General features: G+C 34.0%; 1 protein-coding gene across 4 annotated transcripts in view; it reads right to left on the reverse strand.

The window, feature by feature from the left end:
- Positions 1 to 1,828: 1,828 nt before the first annotated feature.
- Positions 1,829 to 25,843, reverse strand: part of PRRG1 (proline rich and Gla domain 1) — a 114,614-nt gene continuing 90,599 nt past the window's right edge. For all 4 annotated transcript variants that reach the window (XM_074300849.1, XM_074300852.1, XM_074300851.1 and 1 more), the window contains exon 4: positions 1,829 to 5,359. In XM_074300849.1, coding sequence (XP_074156950.1) covers positions 4,838 to 5,359 — 522 coding nt within the window. In that variant the 3' untranslated portion in view covers positions 1,829 to 4,837. The remainder of the gene's footprint in view (positions 5,360 to 25,843) is intronic.

Here is a 25,843-nt window from a genome sequence, read left to right on the forward strand (position 1 = left end):
TAGAGTTGGTACTCTCTCTTATTTACAATGGCTTCTACCCTCAGGAAAATAATTGGGGAAAGAAGATGAACAAAAAAATCTACATAGAAATATAGATTTGTTAAATTAAATTATGTGGACTGCAAATTTCATAGAAGTTCAAAAAAGGGAGATATCCACATAGGCTGAAGAAGGACTCATCTACACGTCCTGGTTAACAAAGAAATATGACAGAGCTTAGAATTGACAGAGCTCATAGACAGCTATAAATTCTGAGGAAAGGTGTTTAGTCATAGCAAGGGGAGAGAATTACATAGTGTAATCAAGATTGATAAGCTGGTCTGGTAATATGCAATGTGATTATGGAGAAGAAACCAGAAAGAAGGTGTTGATTTGACATATTCAGAGATATGGAAATAAGTCCCACGTCTGTTACATAATTTTTGTTTTAAGAACCAATATTTACTGCCCGCTTATGTGTTAACATATGGTCTCTGCCTTCTGGGTGTTTTGAATGATACATATGAATTGATGACTTGGAGAGCACTCTCTGGATAGCAGAAGGATGGACAAAAAGCTTTCTTGCTTTGCAAGCTTATGCTACTTTACTCTAGGTTATTTTAGAGCTACAAGTCAAAATCCACTGTTCTTCTGCTTGCCTTTAACTCTTTCATGGTTATTTATGCACATAAGCAGTAATGAATCTAAGCTTAGTTTAGGAAAATCTTGAGGTGGGCCTATTCTCAGTTGGGGAGAGTGAAGATTCCTACTTTGGAATTTAGATGGCCTAAATCCAAAATGCTTTATGTTTTTTTTTTTTTTATATCATGGATCCCCATTGGCAGTCTGGTGAATATAGAACCCTTCCCAGAATAACATTTTTAACACAAAATAAAATCTATAGGATTACAAATAAAAAATTGTGTCATGTTGTTCAACTATGTCCAGCACTTCAGTTTGTCATTTCCTTCTCCAGCTCATTTTGTAGATGAGAAAACTGAGGCAAACAGGGTTAAGTGACTAGGGAAGGGTTCCCCAGCTAGTAAATATCTAAGGCCAAATCTGAACTTGGGGAAATAAATCATCATAATTTCAGGCTCATTACTCTATCAATACTTAGCTATCCCAATTATGTCATAATAGTTATCAAAATATATTTTTTAAAGTTTACAGACTCCAATTTAAGAACAGTTGGTAAAGAAGATCCCATCTATTTCAACTGTTCTATTAAAAGCAAGCCATTTTTAAGATGATCAATTTTACATCTAAATCTAAAGAGGAAAAGAAGAGATTTAAAATCATTTTATTTCACACCATGAATACTTACCTTTAACTGATTTGTGACATAGTGTACCACTTTTCCATCTTCAATGGGAACGAACTGCAGAAGTTCTGTGTAGTCACAAAAATTTTCATCCTCAGCTTCTATTTTACATCTGCTAAACAGTTAGGAAAACATAGCCAATCCTTAAGAATCTGTTTTTTGCCATTTTTCAGATTCTGACAAAATATGTGAAATCAGACTATTGAAATCTTCTCCTTTGGAAAAGAGTAGTTCTAGTTGATATCATGCCAAAACCATTTGACACCAGCTCCCAAAGAAAAGTGTTTCTCTTTTAGTATTTTATACTCCCACTTAGAATATGTCAGTGTTACATTTCACCAGCTATTCTCTAATTTCTTTGAGGAAAATTTTGGAGGTATGCCCCAAGGCTGAAAATGCGATTTACTCTGCTAAAATGCAAAATCCCTAAGGGAAAAAAATTATTGGAAGGAGACTGTATATAGTATTAATTTTATTGGCTACTATAATGTTGTGATAGCTTTGATACTTGGCATAAAGAACTTCTTGGTTTTAAAAATAGCTTTATTTAGCATACCAAAAAATCACAAAGACAAAGAAAAATCTCATCTATTATGAACATAAACAAAATGTTTAAATACCATAATTTAATGTAAACCAAATGTCTTCAAATATTAAATCTTATAATCAAATACATGTTATTTACACAAAACTAAGTTAGAATGACCTCCACAGGTATCACTCAGGTAACCAATCTTGAAGTTATCATTCAAGTACTAAATGAACAACCATGCCTTATCCACATAGATTATCAGAAAATCAGAACTCACTTTATTGTTTGCATATGATGCAACTCATTGTTACATTCAAAGAAGGCAAGGTTCCTTGTCTTAAAGGTATACAAACACAGTCACAGCACGTGGGAGGCTTGTAAAACATCCAGGGCTAAGGCTGTAAATTCTACTTAGGTTATTTAATGCAAATACAATTCAATTTAGTTAGTTTAAGAAAGGTAGTAAATATATTCTGCAAAAATAAACCTTTATTAAAAACCATTGAAGGCAAATGCAATATCAATCAGATTGGAAAGGCATAAACATAAAAAATATATTGCTACATTGAATGAGCCCCTTTGTCTTCTGCAAATGTTAAGAAATTGAATCTATAAAACTGGATTTCATTTCAGGATGAGGATGGAAATGCCAAATCCTAAATGCATTTTAAACAAAACAGTATTTGTCCCTTCTGGTCTCTTCACAGACATTTCTGGCTCATTGCCTTTTATCAGTCACATATAGGGTTTTCTCTGATCAACAGATATAATCACTGATTGATATATTTAAGGATTTGGCCTTTATTTCAAAAGGCCAAAATCCATTCAGTATTGCAGTTTGGATATCCATAAAAAGCAGCAGTAACATTAAGCCCAGGAACTTAAAATTGCAAATAAACATAATTCAGGTCTGTATTTAATTATGGTATACCCGGCTCTTGTCCTTCAGTATCTTATAGTTACTGGTCCAACCCAAGCCCTGCACTCTACTAATTATCTAAGAAGAGCTTTGGGCCAGCTTCTATAGAACATTTAAAAACAAACATTAATAGAAACAAATTTTGAAGTGAAAATTCCTAATGGCTAGTCTCTAAAAAATGCCAAAGATTGAGAGTACATAGGACATAGATTAAGAATGTAATAAATCTCTGAGGTTTTATAATTCTGCCCCTTTGTTTTGTAGCAGAGGCAACTATCTACTGTATATTTATAGTCATGTTCATGAGACAAAAACAAACAAACAAACAAATAAACAAACAAACAAAAAAAACCACACACACACACACAAATAAAAACTAATGTACTTAGTATTGAGGCTGTGGTCCATAATTGAGATGTTTTGTAACTTTCGAATTTAAAGTCACTTTTAAAATCTTCCCCTGGGCCTTTGGGCAGTAATTGCTGAGCAAACAATCTAGATGTCAGCACAATAATAAATGGTAGAAGATGTGTGAGATCAAATACTTTGGTGATGGCAAGGTCAAAAGAAGTTTGTATTACCCTCTTGACTGTGTAAAAGCATTATGAATAATTGATTCACAGTTCCTGGGCAATGGGCTGTTGTTGCTGGAACCTCTCACTAACGTACAATCCACTTGGTTCAGACCATCATTTTTTTTTTTTTGTCTATGAGTATGTCAAATATAGGTTTCTTTTGTCCAGGAGATTCCCTTTGACTCTGTGAGGAGTGCGGACTGGTGTGGAGAGAAATGGTTGACAATGTGGGAGTAGGGCTGCATGAAAACATTCAGGAGAACAGGGATTATCAACTTCATATCAGTGCAATACAGAAACTCACACTTAACTGCAGGAAACAGCATAGCTGCCAATAGAGAAGGTTTGCATTCTATTCTCAAACATTCTGCCTGCGGGAGCATGACATCAACTCCCTACTCTGTGAGAGTTATATCTGTACCTCCCCCCTCCAACATAACTACACAAAAAGAAAAGTTACAATCAAAGAGGCTGCAATTGGATTCCAATTTGCCCCTGGTATTACACAGATTTTGCAATCTTTTTCCATCAATAGAAAACCAATATAAAAATCACAGTGCTTTAATTCTTTTATATCTAACATTATGGGAAATTGCCTCCTTATAATCCTGAGGCAATGACTGCAGCCTAACCTATGACTGTAACAAAATATTTCTCTCTCAGAGTTTTTAATTTTAATCATATTCCTAAAAGGATAGAGAAGAGTCAAGCAGGAGGGGAATAAAAGTTTGGGTGGTATTAATGGACAACAGGGAAGTAAGGAGAGAATTAATCAAATTTGAACAGTTTGTCACTAATATTTGTCTGTATCCACTTTACAAATTATTTCATGGCAAAAGGAAAAAGAAAGCATGAAGTGAATAAATATGATCAAAGTCATCTAAAAATACATAAACACTGTTTGGTTCTTTACCAAATACACCACAAACCCTGAAATGTCATTAATAACCAATTATCTTACTAGTTAAAAGTTGTTAGCACTTTATCACTTATTGTTATCTCTGTCAGAGTATCTAAATTCAGATTACCACATACACTTTCCTTTTTAAGGTAAATGGGAAATTACTGAGGAAAGTTAATCCAGTATAATTTCCTATTTGCAAAATTCAACATGTTACTGGCTTTCTAATCTGCAAATATAATTAAGTGCTACACTTTGTAGCTTCTGATAAGTCTCTCTCTCTAGATTACTAAGATAGAAGAATTTTTTAAAGGCAGCTTCATATATATATATATATATTATATTGGCATTTATATGCACTCCTATATGAACACTGCTGTGGGTGTCTGTTCCTATCTCCCCACTAGTCAAAATGAGCACTGATAAAATCTGAAAGAAAAAAAAAAAAAGGAAAATGATATGGGAGGGGGGAAGTGGTATGCTTTGAAAGTCCAATAAATTATGTAAATGCATGATTATGCCATGATAAAGTGCCACAAAATTCTCCCATTAGTAGTTTAAAAAGAACCAGAGTATTGGAGTTGGCTTTTTTTTTTTTTTTCTTGCTTTACTTGATAGTGGTGACGACAGGTACCATAGCAATGGCATTGGCTGAGCTGGAGTTCATGATGTCATCATACTGGGGGGGTGGATCTAAATGAGGTTCTGTCTCACTTCTTCTGAGGTTTGTCTGACCAGTGGCTTCCTCATAGGTAGGTGGGGGGTCGCAGTTAGAGAGCCGTGTAGAGACAGAATCTGAGCGCCCACCTACATAACCCAGAAATCCTGGGGACAGCCCACTGCTGTCAAAGAGTTCTTCCTGTGGGGAATGAGTGATGCTGAGATGGGACGGGAGAGGTCCACGACCGTCTGTCAGGGTGCCATCATTACTGGCTTCCAGTGCTCCCCGTCTCATGTACATGGTTTGTCTGCGAGTTTTCTTTTTTAGGAGATATCTCCAAGTTATGAATATGATGATGAGGATAACAAAAAGGCCAATGATTAATGGAAATGCAAGGTAAAATGGATACCAGTTACTTCCTCTGTTTTCTGCCTGATGTTCCTTTATGTAGGTGTCCCAGAATTCCTTCTAAAAACAGTAAGACAGAATAAATCATAATGATTAAAAGAGGACAAACAGAAAAACTGAACAATCAATAACCATAAGGAAAAAAGTTAAACCCAGGTTAGAGGATTCAAGTGGACCATACTTCCTTTTTTGAGTCCTGGGGATGGAGACGTTTTGCTGCTATGGCTCTTATTCCTATGCTCTTGCCCACATCTCCCTTAGAATTGATAACTCAGTTGACTAGATCTGAGTTCTGTAACATTTTCATGTTACTCGTTACTGTTATATGTTACTGTATTTTGCTGGAGGATTTTTTTTTTAAATAAAGATAACAATGTAGTTAGAGATATGTATAAAACTAAATTTTAGAAGAAAGTCTCTGCTTCAAAATGATTGATTAATCTGGTCCTAACCCAAGACCAAAGAATAATCCTGTGTGGATAAAATTTAAAGATGGCACAAAATAAATTAAATTTAAAATTTTGCTTCCTCCTCCCTAAGTTAATTATATTCATGTAACTGCAGGAGCTACAAGTAATGTATTTCATTATGGAAGACTTGGAATCAACAGTGTAAAATTAAGGGAGAAAGTGAAAATCACAAAAGGAATAGTGAAATGAGTTGTTAGCTTTTTTCTTTTCTGGAATCAACAGTGTAAAATTAAGGGAGAAAGTGAAAATCACAAAAGGAATAGTGAAATGAATTGTTAGCTTTTTTCTTTTCTGGAATCAATAGTGTAAAATTAAGGGAGAAAGTGAAAATCACAAAAGGAATAGTGAAATGAATTGTTAGCTTTTTTCTTTTCTGGAATCAATAGTGTAAAATTAAGGGAGAAAGTGAAAATCACAAAATAGTGAAATGAGTTGTTGGCTTTCTTCCTATTTGGTAAAGAAAATATTAGGCAGAGCTTAGATTCAGAAGATCTAGTTTTGAGCATGCAGCTGTATCACTGCCTAATCATTTGACTTTGCCATATCACTTGCTTCTGCAGTCATGTTTCTTCTTCTATAGAAAAGGGAATCTATAAAGTTCCTACAGAAATAATATTTGGGGATTCTGGGTTGGACCAAATGTTATAAAAGGTTCCTTTGAATTCTACTTATTTTATGATGCTAAAGAAACAGACATCCACTTACTGCTGCTATTATGCATATTTCAAATATGTGGATGATGATGAAATACATGGGAAAATGTGCACAGCTTTAACCAGATAATTCATATGGAAATAAGAAGCAGCAAAAGCATATAGCACAACATACCTCTTTGCATTTTATGATGATTAATGGAGAAAATTTAATCATTTAATAATTAATTTCTTCTCAATTATAAAATCAGCCATAGATGATATTTTATACAGTTGTGTCATGATTTTTTAAAACAAGGTGTTCCTGAAGATGTGGATAAGTTTTTTAAAATGCAGAGAAGTTTTTACTTAAAACAATACAACTGTGGATCCTTTGGGAAAACAAACATTTTTTATAAAGCATGTAATTACTCTTAAGAATCAACAGTATTATAAACCTAGATTTTTACAAAATTTGCCAAAAATGGTGATAAAATCTGTAACAAAATTTAACTGCATACATGGAATTTTGAGATTATTAATATTCTATAAACACAAACCAGAAATGATCACTGTAGAAATTAATAGTAGATTTTTAAACACATTTAGGTTTTCTTTTTCTTCAACAGTATGAAGATTGAGTAAAAGACAAGAACACTAGGCCTTTTTAAACATCTCTAATACTAGTGCCTATCACCAACATAATTTCCACAAAGTTTCATAGACACATTAAACATAAAATCATGACATTAAACATAAAGCTTAATAGAACAAAGAATATTTTTTGACAATATGAATGGCAAAATATTTCAAGCAGATGTGGTCCATAATGGATTCTAACTAATATACTCTATTCTACTGTCCCAGGATCAAACTAGATAACTTCAGAAAGACTTATTAATCATCATGGGGCTGGCTCTCAGGTGATGAATTTTTTCCAGTCATAGGGCTTGATCATTTCATTCAAGAGTATGTATGAGAAGAAACTGAACATGATCCTTCTGTTCTAAGCTATTTATTCTCTTCATAATTTTTCTCTCTCCAGAGCTTTTATTTCATTAAAACTTTCATTTTTGCATCTCTTTCAGGTACTTATATAGTTCTTGAATCTAAATTCCTCTTTTTTCCCTCCAGCTTTGGAGTATCACTATGGAATTACTTTCTTTTGGGTTTACATTTGGGCTTATATGAATCAACTAAGACAAAATATATAAAATCACACTAATAAGCACAAACCCAAAAAGATTAAAGGAGAAACAAAAGGAAAGAAATGATAAAAAACCAGAGCCTGGATTCTGAGAGAAGCAGAGAGATGGGGGGCATTGTGGTGAAGGCAGTCTGCTTCAGATATAGAGTAGCAGCATTGACCACTTTCTCTATCATTCATCACCTTCTTTCAAAAGAGGGAAATGTGAGGCAAAGAGAAGAAAAAGTATAAAAGGGAATAATGGAAGGAAATAAAAAATTAATAACCATGAAGTACCTTTAAGTTACAATAGAAAAATAACAGATCACAAAGATCATTTTGTTTCAGCAAATGTCTAGAAAAAGTACCAAGGTGAATACCAACAAGAAGTCCAAAATTAAAATATCAGTTGGTTCTAATTAGCTTTAGGATTTACATTTAGCTTAGGGTTACACAAAGAAATAATTGAAATCCATATGAATATTAAAAAGGTTTTGTCAGTATAAAAAAGTGGTCTGGAAACTCACAGGAGCACCCCCAAATTAGACACTTGTGGCAGTAATCTGACTAGGGAATCCCCAGAAGGAAAAAACCATCATGGAAAAAACCATCAAGGGTACAGAAGAATACACTATATACCTTGATATCAGGGAAAGCCACCCAATGAGCTATGACAGTAGATGATGGAGCCTGTTAATGCTCTGAGCATGGATACAGTAAGGGAAATGGAAATTAGAAGCAGAAACCCAGAAAAGTGGTATTAGGACTTTGACCACATCATCCGAGTGTATGAGAAGGTAAAGCACTCTGCCCTGGAACAAGGTCACAAATCAAAACCTGAAGCTAAAGATATGACTACATCAGAAAAGATAACCAAAAGCTAGTAAGGAATATTATGGAACAAAAATCACCCAAAGGGAAAATCTGGAAGAAAATGGTTAACACCAAAACTTTAAAAAGAATCCCAGAGGGAGAAAAAAAAAGGCTTGACACAAGGACTATAAGACTATCTGGAAAAAAATAAAGCAATAAGTAAATAAAATTATAAATGAAATTAGTTATATAAGAAAAAATTTAAAGGAAAGTTTGTAGCTTAGAACAAAAATACTAAAGATTATTGAAGAAACAAACACCTTGAAGATTAGACAAAGCAGAAATCAATAACTTCATGAAATAACAAGAAATATTAGTGTAAAAACCAAGAGTTTAAGGATATAATAAAATATCTATTATCAAAAAACAACAGACATGGAAAATAAATGGCAAGAAAATGTACAAACCAGAAAATCATGATTCTTCCACCCTTCTTCTTTCAAAGCCTGGATATTATATTTCATAAAATCACAAATGAAAACTTTCCAGATTTAGTAGCATTTGTGGTCAAAGTGGAAAAAAAAAAAAAGAATCTGAAAACCTTTTGAAATAAACTTAAAATGAAAACTCTCTGGAATATCATAGCCAAAATGCAAAGCTTCCTGATCAAAGAAAAAAAAAAATATTCCAAGTAGCCAAAAGCAAAGAATTCAAGGACAAAGGAAGAACCAGTCTGGATTATACAAGACTTAGCAGCCACAACCGTATATTAAAAAAGAGCTTGTAATATGTTATTACAAAAGGCAAATGACAAGACCTTGAAACTATGAACAACTTATTCTTTAAAAAAGCTGAATATAATTTTGCTGGTGAAAAATGTAATATTTAGAGTATAATTCAAATTATACAGCATACAGCATTGGCTCTAGAGTCATAGGAATCAACTTTAAGTCTTTTCTATGATACTTAATATATAAGTTTGGGCAACAAGCCTCAGTTTCCTCATCTGAAAAATTATAAAGTTGTACTAGAGAGTATCTGAGTGAGGTTTCTTCTAGATCTAGATTTATGATTCTGTAAATAAAGGATTCTCAAGCATTCCTGATGAAGATATCAGAGCTACTGAGTAGAAACAAAGAAATGCAAACAAAGGAGTTAAGAGAAATCTAAAAAGATAGCTACATTGCAGCAAATAAAAGAGGTTATGTTATGATGGTAGAGTGAGATGGGAGATGGGAATAGAATGTCTTTTATTTCCATGCTTGTGAAGAATGAAAGAAAATTAAATGAAAAGGAAAACCTAGAGAAGAAAGCAAAAATGAGGAGGAAAGTTACTATTTCAAGATCTAGATATATAGTACGCAGATATGGAGAAAGACATATATGCTAGAAATATAATTAACACACATACTAAATCTATGACATTTTATTCCAGAAAGATTATGCAATGTTGATGAGAACCAGGAGAATTTATTAAATAATTGCAGGGTAGAATCAATATTAAAGATTGGACATAATCTATGCCTTTAAAGAACTTGAAGAATAGCATATATTGATGGTAAAAGGGAAAAATATTTTTATACATATGAGTTACTCTTAATGTGAGGAAGAAAAAGGTTTCCCTGCATCCTCAAAATCTTCTACGTCTCATTTATGTAGCAAGTAAGCATTAAACACTTATATACGAAAGTTGCTGGGTTAAGTGCACAACACGTATTCTCATTTCCCTGTGGAGTTTTCAGTCCTGAGTCTACTAAACTAAATATCTACCTCTTTAGCTCATCTGCTTCCATATTATTCTCCTATCCAAAGAAAAATTCAGTATTTTTTCTTAAAATATAAAGCTCTTAAAAAAATTACTATGATATATTAGAGAGTTTTAAATTCATCTACCACTTTCCTGGAAAACTTAACCTTCATAACATTTAATTATAATGAATACTCAGGAGAAAAAGTCTGTTGGCTCATTTCATGGGAGATTATATCATCTTTAATTAAGGTAACCAAAGCTCAGAGCTTTAGCTATCTTTACATATCTACCTGGATTAAAAAAAGTTGTGACAGACTAATTTCTTCCATAATTAAACTCTTTCTTCTAGCCCAGACTGCAGATCAAGTTAAAGCTTACTTGAATTTAAAGAGCAAATTATATTTTATTTAAATGAACAAATAAGAATTTCTATAAGCAATTTTATGTGCCATGGTAACCTATATGGTTAAAAAAAAAAACAGTACCAAAAAACTGTGAGAAAACTTCATATCCATGAATGTGACATTCAAATAGGACAACATTTTGAAAAAGATGAAAACCATCTGAAATGCTGCTGGTGCGACTTCTGAGTATGAAAACAAGTATGAAATTTAGTCACATGTTACAGCATTTTTAAGTACTATATAAAATATTTATTTAAAGAAGAGGACTTATTAAAAGTCTCAGAAGGTTTTAGATAAAGTTAAAATTATGTAAGTGATAAAATTAAATTCATTTGAAGCCATAAGAAGTTGGCAACCACTTTTTTTTTAGGGAAAGAAATTTTGTTGGCTGCAGGCTTTGTGTGAGGCTTTCTAGAATCAAATAAAATACTACAAGTTTATCAAAATATTTTGGTTAGTTTTCTGTTACAAGAATTGGCTCTCTGAGAGACAGAGCAAGGAATAGTGGTATATTTAGAAATAAAGGTCATGTAAAAAACAAAATATCAAAATATATCAATAATTCCTAAAGAAAAAAAGGGGTGGGAAGGAAAGACTATCAGAGAATGATCTGTAAGATTTTAGTTATTTCTATTTTGTATTCTCTACCTTCAATCTAAGAAAAGGAAATAAATTATCACTGGGAAAATGAATCAAGACCAGAAGGATTCACAAATACATAGTTTTACAATCACAGCTGGGCATTTTGCCCTAACATTCCAACAAGTAGGTTTCATCACAATTCCATCAGCTCAGACCTAGCTAGCAAATAGGATGGATTTTTTATTGATTCTTTCATGCTGAGAACAGATACGCTGAAAGTATTCTGCTGTAGAGCCAATAATTAGATTTCTTTCCTCCCTTCTGAACTCCATGAAAGGCCCTGAAAAAAGGATCATTCTACCCTTCTATAATAACTACTTGCATGGACCTTAGGCAAAATACTTTTAACCTTTCTAGGCCTCAGTTTTGTAATCTGCCAAATGAGACAGTTGAATCTGACCACTTTTTTTTTTTTTTTTTTTTTTGAATCTGACCACTCTTGATGAACTTATGGCTTGATGAACTACTGGGCATTGCGATTACCAATTGATTTAATTTGCTTTACCTCTAAATATCATCTTGAGACTTAAAAACATGAAGCCCTGGAAGCTAACAAAATAATAATTCTTTAAGAATCTTCAATTCAATCAACAAGCATGAGCATAGGATTTGTCCTACTCTCCACATTCCTAGTTTATTTTGCTTAGGTAAATTCCCTGCTGCCTTACAAATATTCTTGCCACCTAACCAAATATATTGAATGGCTATAAATCATTTACAACATTTCAGATTGCCACAAAGAAAATTCCATCCTACTAGATGAACTCTTCCTAGCTTAGACCCAGAGGATCTTGGAATTCCCTAAGCATGATGTGGCTTTCAGGAGTGAGTATTTTATTATTTCATCTGTTCCCCATCCTCCAAACCAAATACATCAAGGAGAGTTTTAATATGATTTCAGCATCCTTTAAAGATTGGACAAGTAGTTTAGGTTTGAGAATGGAATGAAATGGGATTCTTATAGTCCATATAACAATTAATTTAAAAAAAATTTGCCTAGTTTCCACAACATGAAAAAGATATTATTCAGTAATGTGCAGCATTGATTTGATTCAGTCCAGTTTTTCTGCTTCTGTGCAGGCTATGTTAGCATACCAGTTAAAAATCACGTGTCAATTCTGAAGAAGACGGTCCTGATTACTTTTGCACTTTCTGTATGTGGTTTTTTTGGTACTTCATTTATTAGGAAGTTATATCTGTTGATTTGAACCTTAGACTCTTGGGCCACTTAAGTTTTAAGGTCAGTTCCATTTCCTTTCTAGACCAAAAAATATTATTTTTATAATATGCCATGCTTTGAAATCTTCCAGAGGGTCTTCCAAAAGCTAAGAAGAAGCTAGCAAAAAGATGATACCATTAACGGCCCCCTGAAGGAGTGAAAGAATAGGGAGAACAAAGATCCTAAATTCCTATTTTGCCTCCTTTCTTCAGAAGAATCCAGCAAGGTTTCTTGATGTAAAGTAAGAATAAGTGAAGCATCAAATCTTTGCACCTTTCTTTTTTCTAGGATATTTGATATATAGTTTCTTTTTTTAAAATCTTTTTTTTTTTTTTTTTTTTTTTGAGGTAATCAGGTTCACAGGACCAGTAAGTGTTAAGTGCCTGAGGCTGGATTTTAACTTGAATCTTCCTGAGGCTATCCACTGAACCAGATACCACTCCTGGCACATAATTTCAATTGTTTTCTGTAACCACAAAGCAAAATATCTCCCTAATGTTCCACCCAAGAGGTTCTCCAAGTTGTTTCTGAAAGGCAATTATCTAATGACCATGAGGTACTATGCTGGAAGCAAATTGAAATACCCTAACCACTTGAAAATTAAAGTAAGCAATGGAATATAATGGGCCTGTCTCAGCTGTTGCCCATGCCAGCACTGAGTGCCAAATGCTGTAGCCAGGTCTGACCTAGGGTTTCCTGGAGGTTCAAAGTGGAATAAAATGAAACGCTACTAGACCATCCTAATAGTTAAGAAAAGGAAATTTGTCTAGACATAAGTTGAAAAGAATATTCAGCAAGGATATAGCACTGATTCCTTGACTGTATTGGCCTTGCTAACACTAGTCAAAAGTGTCTATCTTATGGAGAACTACACTCCTTGGTTCATGGGCTTTTGTATCCATACCACCAGAAGCTTCAGGAAAAATTCTGAAATAATAAAAACTTTATTTTTTATAAGAAATTTTACAAAGAAAATATTTCTTGTATAAAGAAATATAAAAGCTTTAGTTTCTTGAAGGGTTTTTCCCAAAACAACAATAGAAAAAACAACAGCAGCAACAACACATACATACACACAAAACTTCAGCCCTAAAATACTCTGTCTGGTAATAATGTTTATGATGATGCTTCTGCAACATTTCAACAAGCTGGACTTGTCACAAATTTTCCTTTTCAGATTTCAGAGGTTGAGAGTGGGGTGGGAAAACTTGCAATAATGCCTTAATGAGATGTCTACCTATAAGCCTTGAACCATGTATTAAGTTAATACAGCCTGTTCACCCTGAAATAACCCTCCACAAACCCCATCCTCAGTTTTCCCACTGGTGAGCTCCTCCTGGAGCCTGCATTTTTTAAGGATCCTAGACTGGTCTGCCTTCATGGTCCTCCTGATGTTCTTGACTTTCTAGATTTCAAAATCACACCTTCATTTCTCTCCTGCTTTCCAGCTCCCATCTCTGTGCTCCCATAAAAAGAAAAAATTCTCCAGTGAAGGGGTCATTTATTTATTGCTTGTTTTGTATGCCTAATGCTTGGCCCAGTGCCTAGCACATAGTAACGACCTAATAAATGTACGTCTCCCTCCCTCCCTTCCTTGCTCCTTTCTTTCCTTCCTTGCTTTCTTCCTTCCTTCCTCCTTTCCTCCCTTCCAGTCACCATATTTAACTAAATAAGTGCTGTGTGACACAGGAAGACAAACATAAGGAAAATTAGTACATAATGATTCTAAATACCATGGGCTTGTGCTGACATCCATAAAATTAAGAGGTTGGATTAGATGGGTTCCAAGATAGCATGGAGGAGATTTTGTCTCAATTGCTACCTAGCCTTAATCACTGAATGAATGGCCTCAAACCGAGATCTTTTGATGACCTAAGGTTAAATATCCCATCGTAACCAGGGCCAAAGCCTTTAAATCTTTAAATCTTGCCACTGGATCCAGGTTGCTCTGGAGGGAAAAGTGAGGTAGGTGACCTTACACAGCCCACCCCATTTAAAACCAATTCACTTTCATGTTATGAAAGCCATGGTCCTGCTCGAGAACAAAGGACCAACAAGAAGGCACTGAAAATGGATATCCCAGAGACACCTGAGGCTCAAAAAGTCCAAAACTCATTATGTACCTCCCCTCCAAATCTTCTCTCCTTCCAAAGTTCTCTATATCTGTTAAAGAAATCCCTATTCTTCCAGTCTCCAAGATTCACAACCTCAACATTATTCATAACTGCTCATTGTGTGTCAACCTAGATATTCATTAATTAACAAATCTGGCTGTTTCTATTTCTATAACAGCTCTTGAATATGACCCTCTCCCTCCACACATAGCTAACACATTAGTTCAAGCCACAATCACCCTTCTCTCAGATTATTCTAATAATCTTCTAATTAGTTTTCCTGCCCCAAGTTTCTCTCTATGACAACCCATCCTAAACATTACAACCAAGACCATACATCTCTCTTAATCAATAAACTTCAAAGATTACTGACTACTTCTAGAATCAAATTTAAAAACTCAGTCTAGTTCAATTTGTTACTGAGTAGCAAAGGGTCAATTTAAAACGCTGAAATTCATTTTAATTAGCACTGACTAATTATTATAAGATACCTCTCACATAATAGACATATTGTCTACTATAAGACAAGCATATTGAGAATAAACTCTCACATAGTCACATAGAATAGCACAATACATAAAAGACCAAACTTTGCATCAATTACTCTCAGGAAATTCTAAGATTTTAGGTTCTAGAGCAAGCAATGAATTCAAATGACAGTGGGAATTCTTCCAATGAGAAATCACAGCTCTAGTCCCCGCCCTCTTTTTCTCATCTCCCACAAATATTTTCCCAAAACTTTCCCATCATGCTGTAGACAAAAACAGTCCCTTCCCTCAAGGAGTTTACTTTATATTTGAAGGAGATAGGGAGGGAAACAAGTATACAGGTAAGTACAAAATATACTGGCAGCTAGGTAGTACATGGAGAGCCCATGCTGGAGTCAGGAAGATTCATTTTCCTGAGTTCAAATCTGATTTCAGACATTTTGTGACCCTATACAAGTCCTCTAATTCTATTTGCCTCCATTTCCTCATCTGTAAAATGACCTGGAGAAGGAAATGGCAAACCACTCCAGTATCTTTGCCAAGAAAACTTCAAATGGCATCATAAAGAATCATACACAATTATACGACACTAAAAAGTGGAAGCCAAAAAGGAAAGGGCACTGGAAGGAAATGGAACTTGAGTTGGGCCTTGAAAGGAATTATGGGATCCAATAAGGGAATATGAGTAGGGAGAGCAATCCAAATGTAAGGAACATTTTGAGCAAAGAAAGTAGGAGATGTCACATGGAGTACAGAGACTGTCCATTAGGAGAGTTATCTAGGATGTAGATTATATTAAAGGTCACAAATATAGACAACGAAGAGGATCATGGAAATATCAAGAGGTCAAACATGAAGATGAAGAAGCAGTGAAGCATTTGGCAAATTAATGGTGTTAAAATCTATCTTTGGGCCATGATTTCAGATCCAGCAATTGAGTTAATCTGAATCCTAACCAATATCCAAAAAGTATAAATGCTGAGACACCCTAGAAGTGGGTTAAAAAAGAAAAGATTAGGGAAAAACTTCAGCATTACTGGAAATCCTTATCATGTCCATATGTTATTAGGTAATTAGAGGTAGCTAGGTGATACAATGGACAGAGCGATTAATCTGGGATTTAGAAAACTTTTCAGCTGTGTGCCTGGGCAAGTCATTTCACCTCTATGTCAGGTTTTTAAACTGTAATAGAGGAATAATAGTACTTATCTCCCAGGGTTGTTAGGAAAATCACGAAATAATATGTGTAAAACACTTAAAACAGTCCCTCACATACAACAGGTACATAATAAATACTTGTTAAAAAAAGTATTTGTACATTTCTCTTATATAAAAGTGTTTATACTTTCCCCATATATAAAAGTTAAAGATAACACATTTCAAGTCCTTCATATTACAGACAAGAAAAGTAAGTCCCAAAAAGATGAAGTGAATTATTTATCAAAGGTCATACAATTAGCAAGTGGCAGAATGAAGCCTCCAGGAATGTAAGTCAGCAGACTCTTTATGGATCATCTGTCCCTAGCCAGCGTGAATTCTTCTGCCTGGATGAACCGCTATTTCCAACATGCTATTAAAACAACATGTGATGAAGTCATCTTTCAACTAAGACAATAACCAGATTTGCTCAACACCTAGAATCATTAAAATCTCATGGCACATTTCTCCCTCCCCGCCAAGTAAGCAGATTGTTTTAGTGTCCTGCCTGAATCCTAATTATACATTGGTTCACATAAAATTCCCCTAAAAGATCTAGCTGATCATTCATGTTGTTCACTTCTTCATCATGATAAAATTGTTATTTCTTGCTTGACACATGTCACATCCTACCTCTGGAGCTGCATTCCAAATGAGGAAAATAAAGAAGAGGTGGGCAAAAATATACCTGTAAATAAACATTAAAGGTTTAAAACATAATACCAGTAACTATGTAATGTAGTTTTGTAGCTAGATTTTCAAAATGTGCTTGCCTGAGTTTTCCCAATTGGCCTAGGAAAGTTCAAGTAGCTTGCCAAATTCTTTCTTGTATTTATAATACTTGTAATCAATGACACTCTATTAACATCATCTTGAAAATCTTCCTTCTCTGGAAATGGGAGCGTTTTATGTAAGTTCTAGGGTAGCTAGTAGAAATGACTGCCAAGTATCTCTTAACCAAAATGGATACGGCATCCTAGAATGCCTTTACAATTTCAGTACTTTGTGGTTCATAAAAACATTTCCATATATCTTGCTGGACCTTAATAACCCTACATTATACAGAATATGTACATTAAAATCCCTACTTTAAAACTGAGCAAACAGAAACTATGATAACTATCTTGAATCCTGACGAGTAGGTAAGCACTTATCTGCAAGGCTGACACAAAGCAGGACTAAATGATCACATTATTAAAAAGTTTAAGTGGCATAGAAAAGCCATCCATCTATACTTAAAGATTATACTTAGCAAGTCATCTAATCATAGAGAAAAAATTACTTTTAACTTGATGATCTTAGTCTCAACAACAGGAATAATTTTTTTGCTAGCTACAATGAAATTTAAAGTTTATGTATAACACTACACCAAATCAATAAAAACTAACTTAGTAGCTCTTCAAAATCAACTGCAGAAGTAAATTCAGCTCAGTGAAAGCCCAAGTAAAGCTATGAATTCGTAAAAATCTGATTAATTGGTACCACAGGGTAATCCAATTCAATAAATATTTATTAGAGCACCTAACTAAAATAAGGTACTACTGGGGATATAAAAACAAAAAGAAAAAATAAATCTTTCCTTCAGGGAGCTTATATGCTCCCATTATACCCTGAAATACAGCACGTATAAACAATAACTGTAGAGAAATTACATATAAAATGGTGAGAGCACTGCAACTGAGGCAGAGGAGATCAGGACAAGCCCTCTGTAAGATAGTAGAGGTAACGATCAGCCTTCAGATCCAGAAAGCCTAGATCCAAGACCTGTCTCTAATACATAATATCAGTGTGACTATGAATAAGTCATGTAAACCTTCAATGCTTTAGCTAAAATAAAATTACAGACTACTTTTGTGAAGTTTAAACAGAGATGGATGACAACCATTTTGCAGAAGAAAAATTTAATTTACATTGCTAATATTGTCTCTAATTTTTTCTTAAATCTAGAAAATCAACAAAAGAAAAATATGACATTGTTTACATTTTACTTTTTCTCAATTTTCCCCTTGTTGATTTGATTTTTCTTGTGCAGCAAGATAATTGTATAAATATGCATTTATATATTGGATGTAACATATATTTTTACCATGTTTAACATAAAAAAGAAAAAAACAACAACACAATAAAAACAAAAACAAGTTCCTATTTTCTAGTGTTTACCATTTACCAATTCAAGAAATAAACTCCCACTGAAAATTTAACAGTCAGCTTCCTAATCAGCAGGGGTCCAAGTTTCAAAATTCCAAAATGCTGAGTAAGGAAACAGCACAAAAAGGCAATCAACAGAAAAAAAGGCAAGGGAATCAATTTTACTCATGGGAATTAAAAAAAACAACAAAACAAAACAAAACAAAACAAAAACTAGAAAGAGTTGCACTTGTGGCCCAGTGGAAAGTGGGACCAAAAACTCATGTTTGGTTTTGTTCTCCTGGGTGAAGCAAAACGAGGTATAGGTCAGAGAAGAAAGAGGGAGCCTGAACTTGGGAAACTTGGGAATCGTGTTGCTAATTCATGCTAGGGCTAAACACCTGGAGGCCAGTTGATAGTCAAAGTTTCTGCAGAAGGGAAACTGGCTATCAGCTTTATAGTGGCCAAGTGATGGGGAATATGTCTCAGAGGAGGTTCTCTCATGTGGGCCAGAAAGTTTGCCAAGTTCTTTACACTGATAAATAATATATCTGGAAGAGTCGAGGGAGTTATTGCAACCAACAATTCACCACACCAATGAAATCACAAGTTTGGGGATCTCCCTTCTTCCATTCCTCCCTTAAATGATCACAAAAGAAACTATGTTGTTCTACATTACACACACACACATGCATCATAAATATATATACACTGTGTTGTGTTATTATACATGCCCAAGAATATTTGCATTTTTCATCTAATATCACACAAAATTCATCATAAAAGAATCATTTGATTATTAATTAAATGCCTAGGAATTTTGCGGTGTTCTTTAGCTCCTATTTCTACCATGTGGCTAAATGATCTTGCATTATGAATTTAAATATGCAAAAATCAGCAGGGAAGAGGAAGAACATTTTCTGGCATAATTTCAAAATCCCCAAGCAAATAAATGAATATAAGCACAACCTGAGCACTCAGGATTTACAAGAATGATGTTCAACTTCTGGTGCTTGAGCCCCAACAGAGTATACCTAACACCCAATCTTCCAACATCTGCCAGTTTCTCATCACAGAGAGAAGTCTGAGAGCTCAGGGGTAGTCTCTCACCACCTAGGCTGCTGCTTGTATACTATGCAAATATAACATATGCCCTACCAATATGATACTAAAGTGAGAAATTAAACTGGAACAGGCTAAGGTACCACAATAAATATTCTTGTCAAATGCAAATGTCTTTGCAGACCATGGCACTTATCATGCTAATTTAACTCACTTGGTAATAAACACCTCAAACACTTAGAAAGGGCAGTGATATCTTTTTTTGGCTTTCCACTGCAACAATTATGTACGGCTGTTCAGAGAAAATGATTTCTTTTTTAAGAGGTACACTTAATTTAAAAGTATAGGTTCATCTTACTTTAACCATGTATAAAAAGCATTATTTTACAAGTTAAATAGGCTGTCATTTACCAGCTACATCAGTCTCCAGTTTGTAAACATAATTACATCTTGTAGAATTAATCTGTAAAAATAATTAGAAATAAATGCAACAATTCATTATGACCAGAATTTTATTCTGTGAGAGCAGGTTTAAAATGAGTTATAATAATGCAAAGATGAAACTTAGATAGAAACGGTGATTCATTAGATCTAGAAAATAACATCATAATAACACATTTGACAAGTCATCACCCAATCTCTTCTTGAACACTTAAAAGGAAGGGAGACCCACCACCTCCTGCCAAGCCCAGGACACTTCTGGATAACTCTTCTAGTCAGGAAGTTTGTCCAAAGTAAAGTTAAAATTGGCCTGAGCAATTTCCACCCATTGTTTCTGATTCTGCTCCCTGTGGCCACAAAGAACAAAATCTAATCCTTCCTCCAGCTCTTCAAATATTTGAAACAGCTATCACATCACAGTATCTTCTCGGACTAACTAACCATATCTACTTCTTACAAGTGACTCTCCATGATGTAAATTCAAGGCTCTTTACTATCCTGGCTGCCTTTCTTTAAACATTCTCCAATTTACTAATATCTTCCTTAAATAGTGGTGCTCAAAACTAAACAATCCTATAGATGAGTTGGGATGAGAGCAGAATACAAAACACCGTCACTCAGTTCCTAGAAACTATGCATTTCTTATTGCAGCCCAATACTGCATTAATATTTCTTAATGGCAGCCACATCATACTACTCACTAGCTCATTTTGATTCTGTAGTGCTTTAAAACCCTCATCTTTTTTTAAAACAACTGCTGCCTAATCATGTGTCCCCCATTTGGTACAAGTGAAATCGATTTTTTTTTTGCATCCATTTTTAAATTTACTTTTATCCCTACTGAATCATCTTATAACATTTGGTCCAAAGCTGAATTCTAACTATCCTCCCATGTATCACTTCCAACTCTGTGCCATGTGCAACTCTGAAAAGCATACTATAAATTTTATTCAAAGCATTGATAGAAACATTACAGAGCCCAAGACTGACAACAGAACCTGAGGGCACTTCATTGGAGACATCCACTCCAGCCATAATATTGACCAGGAATCATTCATTACACATAGAAGGCAACTTTCTGAATCTGGTCAGTTCTGAATTTATCTAAGTGTATTTCTGTTTTTTCTATAGTCTCCTTATGTTCTCTATAAGAATAGCAGAGATTCTCTACCAAAATCTCTCCTAAAATCTAGGTAAGCGGTATCAACGGCTTTCCACTCATCTGTGAGCTGGTAGCCCAGTGAATAGAGCAATCTGCCAAGAGTCAGGAAGAGCTATTACTTAACCTCTAGTTGCAGGTTTCCTTAATTGTAAAATGGGGGTGATAAAAGCACCTACCTCAAAGAGTCACTGTAAGGAGCAAATCAGTTATCTGTAAAGACCTTAACATAGTGCCTTACTTATAACAGGAGTTATTAAAAGGTTAACTATTATTATCAATTTTTAGTAATCTTGTCTAAAAAAGGAAATTAATTTTCTTGACATGACTTCTCTCAAAACAAGTGGCATTTAAATAGGAAAAACAAGTATGAAATAAGGAACTGCCTGGCCATCATAAACACTGGGCCATATCCCTTGCCTGCTTACCCTCTCACCAGTGGCAGAAGGAACAGACTGGAAATGTGTTTAATCAAGGCAACTTATGGTCCTTGAATCATTTCTCAACTGGAAATCCCCTGTCTCCAAAGCTGCCCCTGCTGATATCACATACAAAACTGCTGATGTCATCTACTGGGCTAAATTCTCCAGGTTTAGAAAATCCTAGTTCCACTTTCTCTTTCTTTTCTTCCCTATACTTTGTCTGTCTCTCTCAACAAGCATTTGTTAAATGCTTACCATTGCCAGGCCTATTGTTAAATACTAAGTTACAAAATAAAAAGCAATAAAAAAATATATTAGCCTCTACCTTTGAGGAACTCACATTCTAATGGAGGAGTCAATATACAAACGTTTAACTATAGATAGCAAAATACAGGGAATTTTCAGAGTAGACACTAAATAGCAAAGGGATCAGGAAAGATTTCTTGCAGAAAGTGAAATTTTATCTGGATTTAAAGGAAGTTAGAATTAAGGACAGAAAGAGAAAACATTCCAGGTATTGGGGGATGGCCAGTGGAAATATTGATTGAGTAAGGAAATGGAATGTTTTGTGAGAAATACAGCAAGGAGGCCCAGGTTACTATACCATGAAGTGGGGGTGGAGGGTAGAGAAATAAAGTGTGAGAAGACTAAGAAGAAAACACTTATCATATTATTCTGTATTCAAAGAACAGAAAATTACTCTGAAACTGTAAATCTCTAAAAACAAATAGCTTGCTGTTAAAAAAGCATAATAAATTCAAACTATTGCTTTCATAGATATCCTGTTGTCTATATTTTTTATTCTCTCCTCTTTTGTGTTTAAAAGTCATTTAAAATGCTTCAGTGACCCTCTTCACAGTTTTTCTGATATTTTTACCTCCCAAATTTAATAAATAAATAAAAGCACTTTTCATATGACAAATTAAATCAATCCAAGCAAATGCATAAATTTAGGCCATGTTTAAAAAAGTAAAACTCATTTTGTACCTCCCATCCATTTCTATGTTCATTGGGTATGATCGATCTATCCTTGATGACTCCATACTGGCTTTCTCTTACCACTACTGGCAACTATTTCTTTAATGATCTTTTATAGAATCTTCCTAGGAATGAAATTCAAACTAACTGGTTTGCAGTGTGCAGAGAGTTCTTTTCCCTTTATGAAAAATCAAGACAGATGATCATTCATGAAAGATTCAGCTACTCTAATCAAGACAATGATTGAAGATGACTCCAAAGAACTCATAAAGAAACATGCTTTTCACCTTCAGAGAGAATTGATGAACTGAACTCTCAGTGCAGTACAAAGTACTCTTGTGCCTTTAATTTTTTTTTTTTTTTTTTTTTTGCAATATAAGTTAACATAAAATGTTTTATATGACCTCACATGGATAACTGCAATCTTATCACTTGCTTTCTTAAGTGAAGGAGGTACAGGAAGGAGAGAATTTGGAACTGAATGTTTTGGAGAGAATTTTTTAAATGAATATTAAAAAATTAAATTAAAAAGAAAAGAAAAATAAAGAGAATATTGCATCTCTCTAACCTTATGGCAACTTCTCTTATTTTACATGATCTTTCAAATCTCATTGGCAGGGGCTCAGCAATCACATCTGCCTATTCTTTCAAGATCTGAGGACTTAATTCATTAGGGCCATGTTGCACTGATCAAAGGAAACTAAATACTATCTTATTATCTCGGTGATTGAGTAACAATTCCTTTTAAGTCATTTCTATTTTGTCACTTCCAGTTCAAAAATTATTTTCCTTGTCATGGAAAATGAAGCAAAAACAAACAAAACAAAACAAAACAAAACAAAAACCGAAGCTCTATTTTCTCACAATTGTCAATTATGATCCTTCCATGTATCCCATGAAATGATCCTACACTCTTTTCTCCCAAAATATCCTAAACCCAAAACAACAACAAAGAACCCAAAGACTCCGTTTTTAAATATCTTTATGTTTCCTTCATTAGACTCAGTTCATTCTCAGTTTTGGTATAATTCTTTTTAAATTCTGAACTGGTTGGTGAGTTCACTATGCTTTAAACAAATTCCATTTTAATTCCCTATTGGAATTGTTTTCCTTTATTTTTGTAGAACTAAATAATTTTTAAGTACTTCTCATGCCTCATGAACTGACTTCCCATTAATATTTTAATTCATAAAATTCTACTAATCTTTCCTCTAAATAATTCTGAAATCTATTTGCCCCTTATCTAGGGTGCCAAAATTTCTAATCCTCTGTTCTGACTACAAGTGAGCAATCACATAACTCTAGGTTTCTATCATTTATACCTCATTAACTCTTCTTCTCAGGACTGAAAATCTGTTCCAGAACAGAATTTCCCCATTAGTTCTCTCTTCTTTTGAGGATGATTTTGTGATTCTGGGAAGTTAATACATTTTTGTTTTTGTTAGAGAGAGAGAGAGCTCTGGAAAACTGTATGGATGTCTACATAACTGAAATCCTTATCTAGTTCCTCTTTCTGTCCACATAATCTATAATCTACTCAAGTAAAAAAAAAAAAAATCAAAATACTCTCCATCACCACTTTATAGTTCCTGAATTTCCTCACCTGAATGATATACTATTTTAATATGCAGTAATATTCAACTCCATTTTACCCATCCTAAAACTTTGAAGTAACTAACCATAGTCTAAGCTGGTGATTACTTCTAATACATATCTAATATCTAAGATACATAGGGAATTGATGCAAACATATAAAAATAAGAATGATTACTCCAATGCCCCAATACCTAAGTAATCAAATGATATGTAAAAATAGCTTTCAAAAGAATAAATACATGTTACCAATAATGGTATTATTTAATGTTCCAAATCAATAAATAATAATTAAAATAATAGTAATGTTTGTTGGATCCTCATACCTCTATCATTCAGATGGGAACAATGGTTAGAATATTGCGCCTGGTACCAGAGAGGTCAAAGTTTAAATCCAGTCTCAGACAAATCTCTGTTTACTTTAGTTTCACCAATTGTAAAATGGCACATAATAGATAATAAATTTTATCTGTCTTTTTCTTTTCATCCCCCTTACAGAAAGCCATCCCAATTAACAAATAATTGTTCTTGTACTGTTTAATATTTTTGTCAAAGATGTGCACACAGGTATTGAAGACAAAAGTTACTAAATTTTCTAATAATAATAATTGTTGTCAAAGCTGATATCTATAGAGTTAGGTAGTACAGACACTTAACACTTCCTAGCTATGTGACCCTGGGCAAGTCACTTAACCCCAGCCTCAGGGAGGGGGGAAAAAAAAAGAATTTTGTTTGGGGAAGGATTAGACTAAGGGTTCATTCTAATTTCAATTCTATGATAACAATTTGCAGTTGGGGGAGGAAGGCATAATATAGACACCCACCCACCATTGTTTTTCAGTTGATATGGATACCAGCAATTGATGCACATTCATAATCATGTCTAAAGTTTAATAAGTTTAAAGAATCATGCACTGAATATTTCAGCTATTTAAAGTCCAAGGAGTAAGAAAAATTCCAATATGCATTCTCCTTCACTGTCCCTCTCACACACATTCAGCTATTAAACAGGCATAAATCACCTACCAGCTTGAGTTCAAGGTTGTCTAAAGTTTAGTTCAGTTTCAAAATTTAACCAGTATTGGATAATTAAGCACCATCAACCCTAACATTTGCATTAAGTGGAAACAAAGTTTGTTAGTGGAAAATCATGATATAGGAGCCCAAATACAGACTCTATTAAGCAATAAGAAGTTTTAGGTATTTCTATATATTCTAATTATGTAGGCCATAGATTACAAGTCAGAAGAGCCCAAAACTCTTAAGAGAAAATCTAGTGTGTCTAGTGTAAAATGTTACCTCTCTATACGGAGACAGAAACCTCCAATTAACATGTCCTTGGAGTACAAAGTTTTGTTATTTCAAATAACAGTTCATTTATATAGCACTTTAAGATTTTCCTAACATTTAAAACCAAACCTTATGTAAATATTATTATTTTCACTTAAAAATTAGGAAACTGAGGTATAGAGAGGGTTCAGTAAGCCGATAGTTATTCAGCTAAGTGTCAGAGCTGGGACTCAAGATTCCTGACATTCAGTTCAGTATTTTTATGCAACATCATGTTTTAAAGTATGTCTTAAATCATACAGAAATATGTTGAAATATAACATAAGGCATAAAAGCAATGTGTTTATGAACATCTTGGAGTCTCAAAAATAAAATCAGAGTACAACTGAGCACAGAGTTATATGTTAATAGAATCATACTGCATACAGTGGGATGGATGAATTGAGCTTTTAGTTCTTACACTATGAGTCTAGACTTCAATGTACTTATAATTTCATCAATGTGAGTTCTTCCCCTAAAGCACAAATAACAATCCCTCCATCTACACCTCATCTTGT

This window comes from Sminthopsis crassicaudata, chromosome 3, assembly GCF_048593235.1.
Source record: "Sminthopsis crassicaudata isolate SCR6 chromosome 3, ASM4859323v1, whole genome shotgun sequence".
Taxonomy (NCBI): domain Eukaryota; kingdom Metazoa; phylum Chordata; class Mammalia; order Dasyuromorphia; family Dasyuridae; genus Sminthopsis; species Sminthopsis crassicaudata.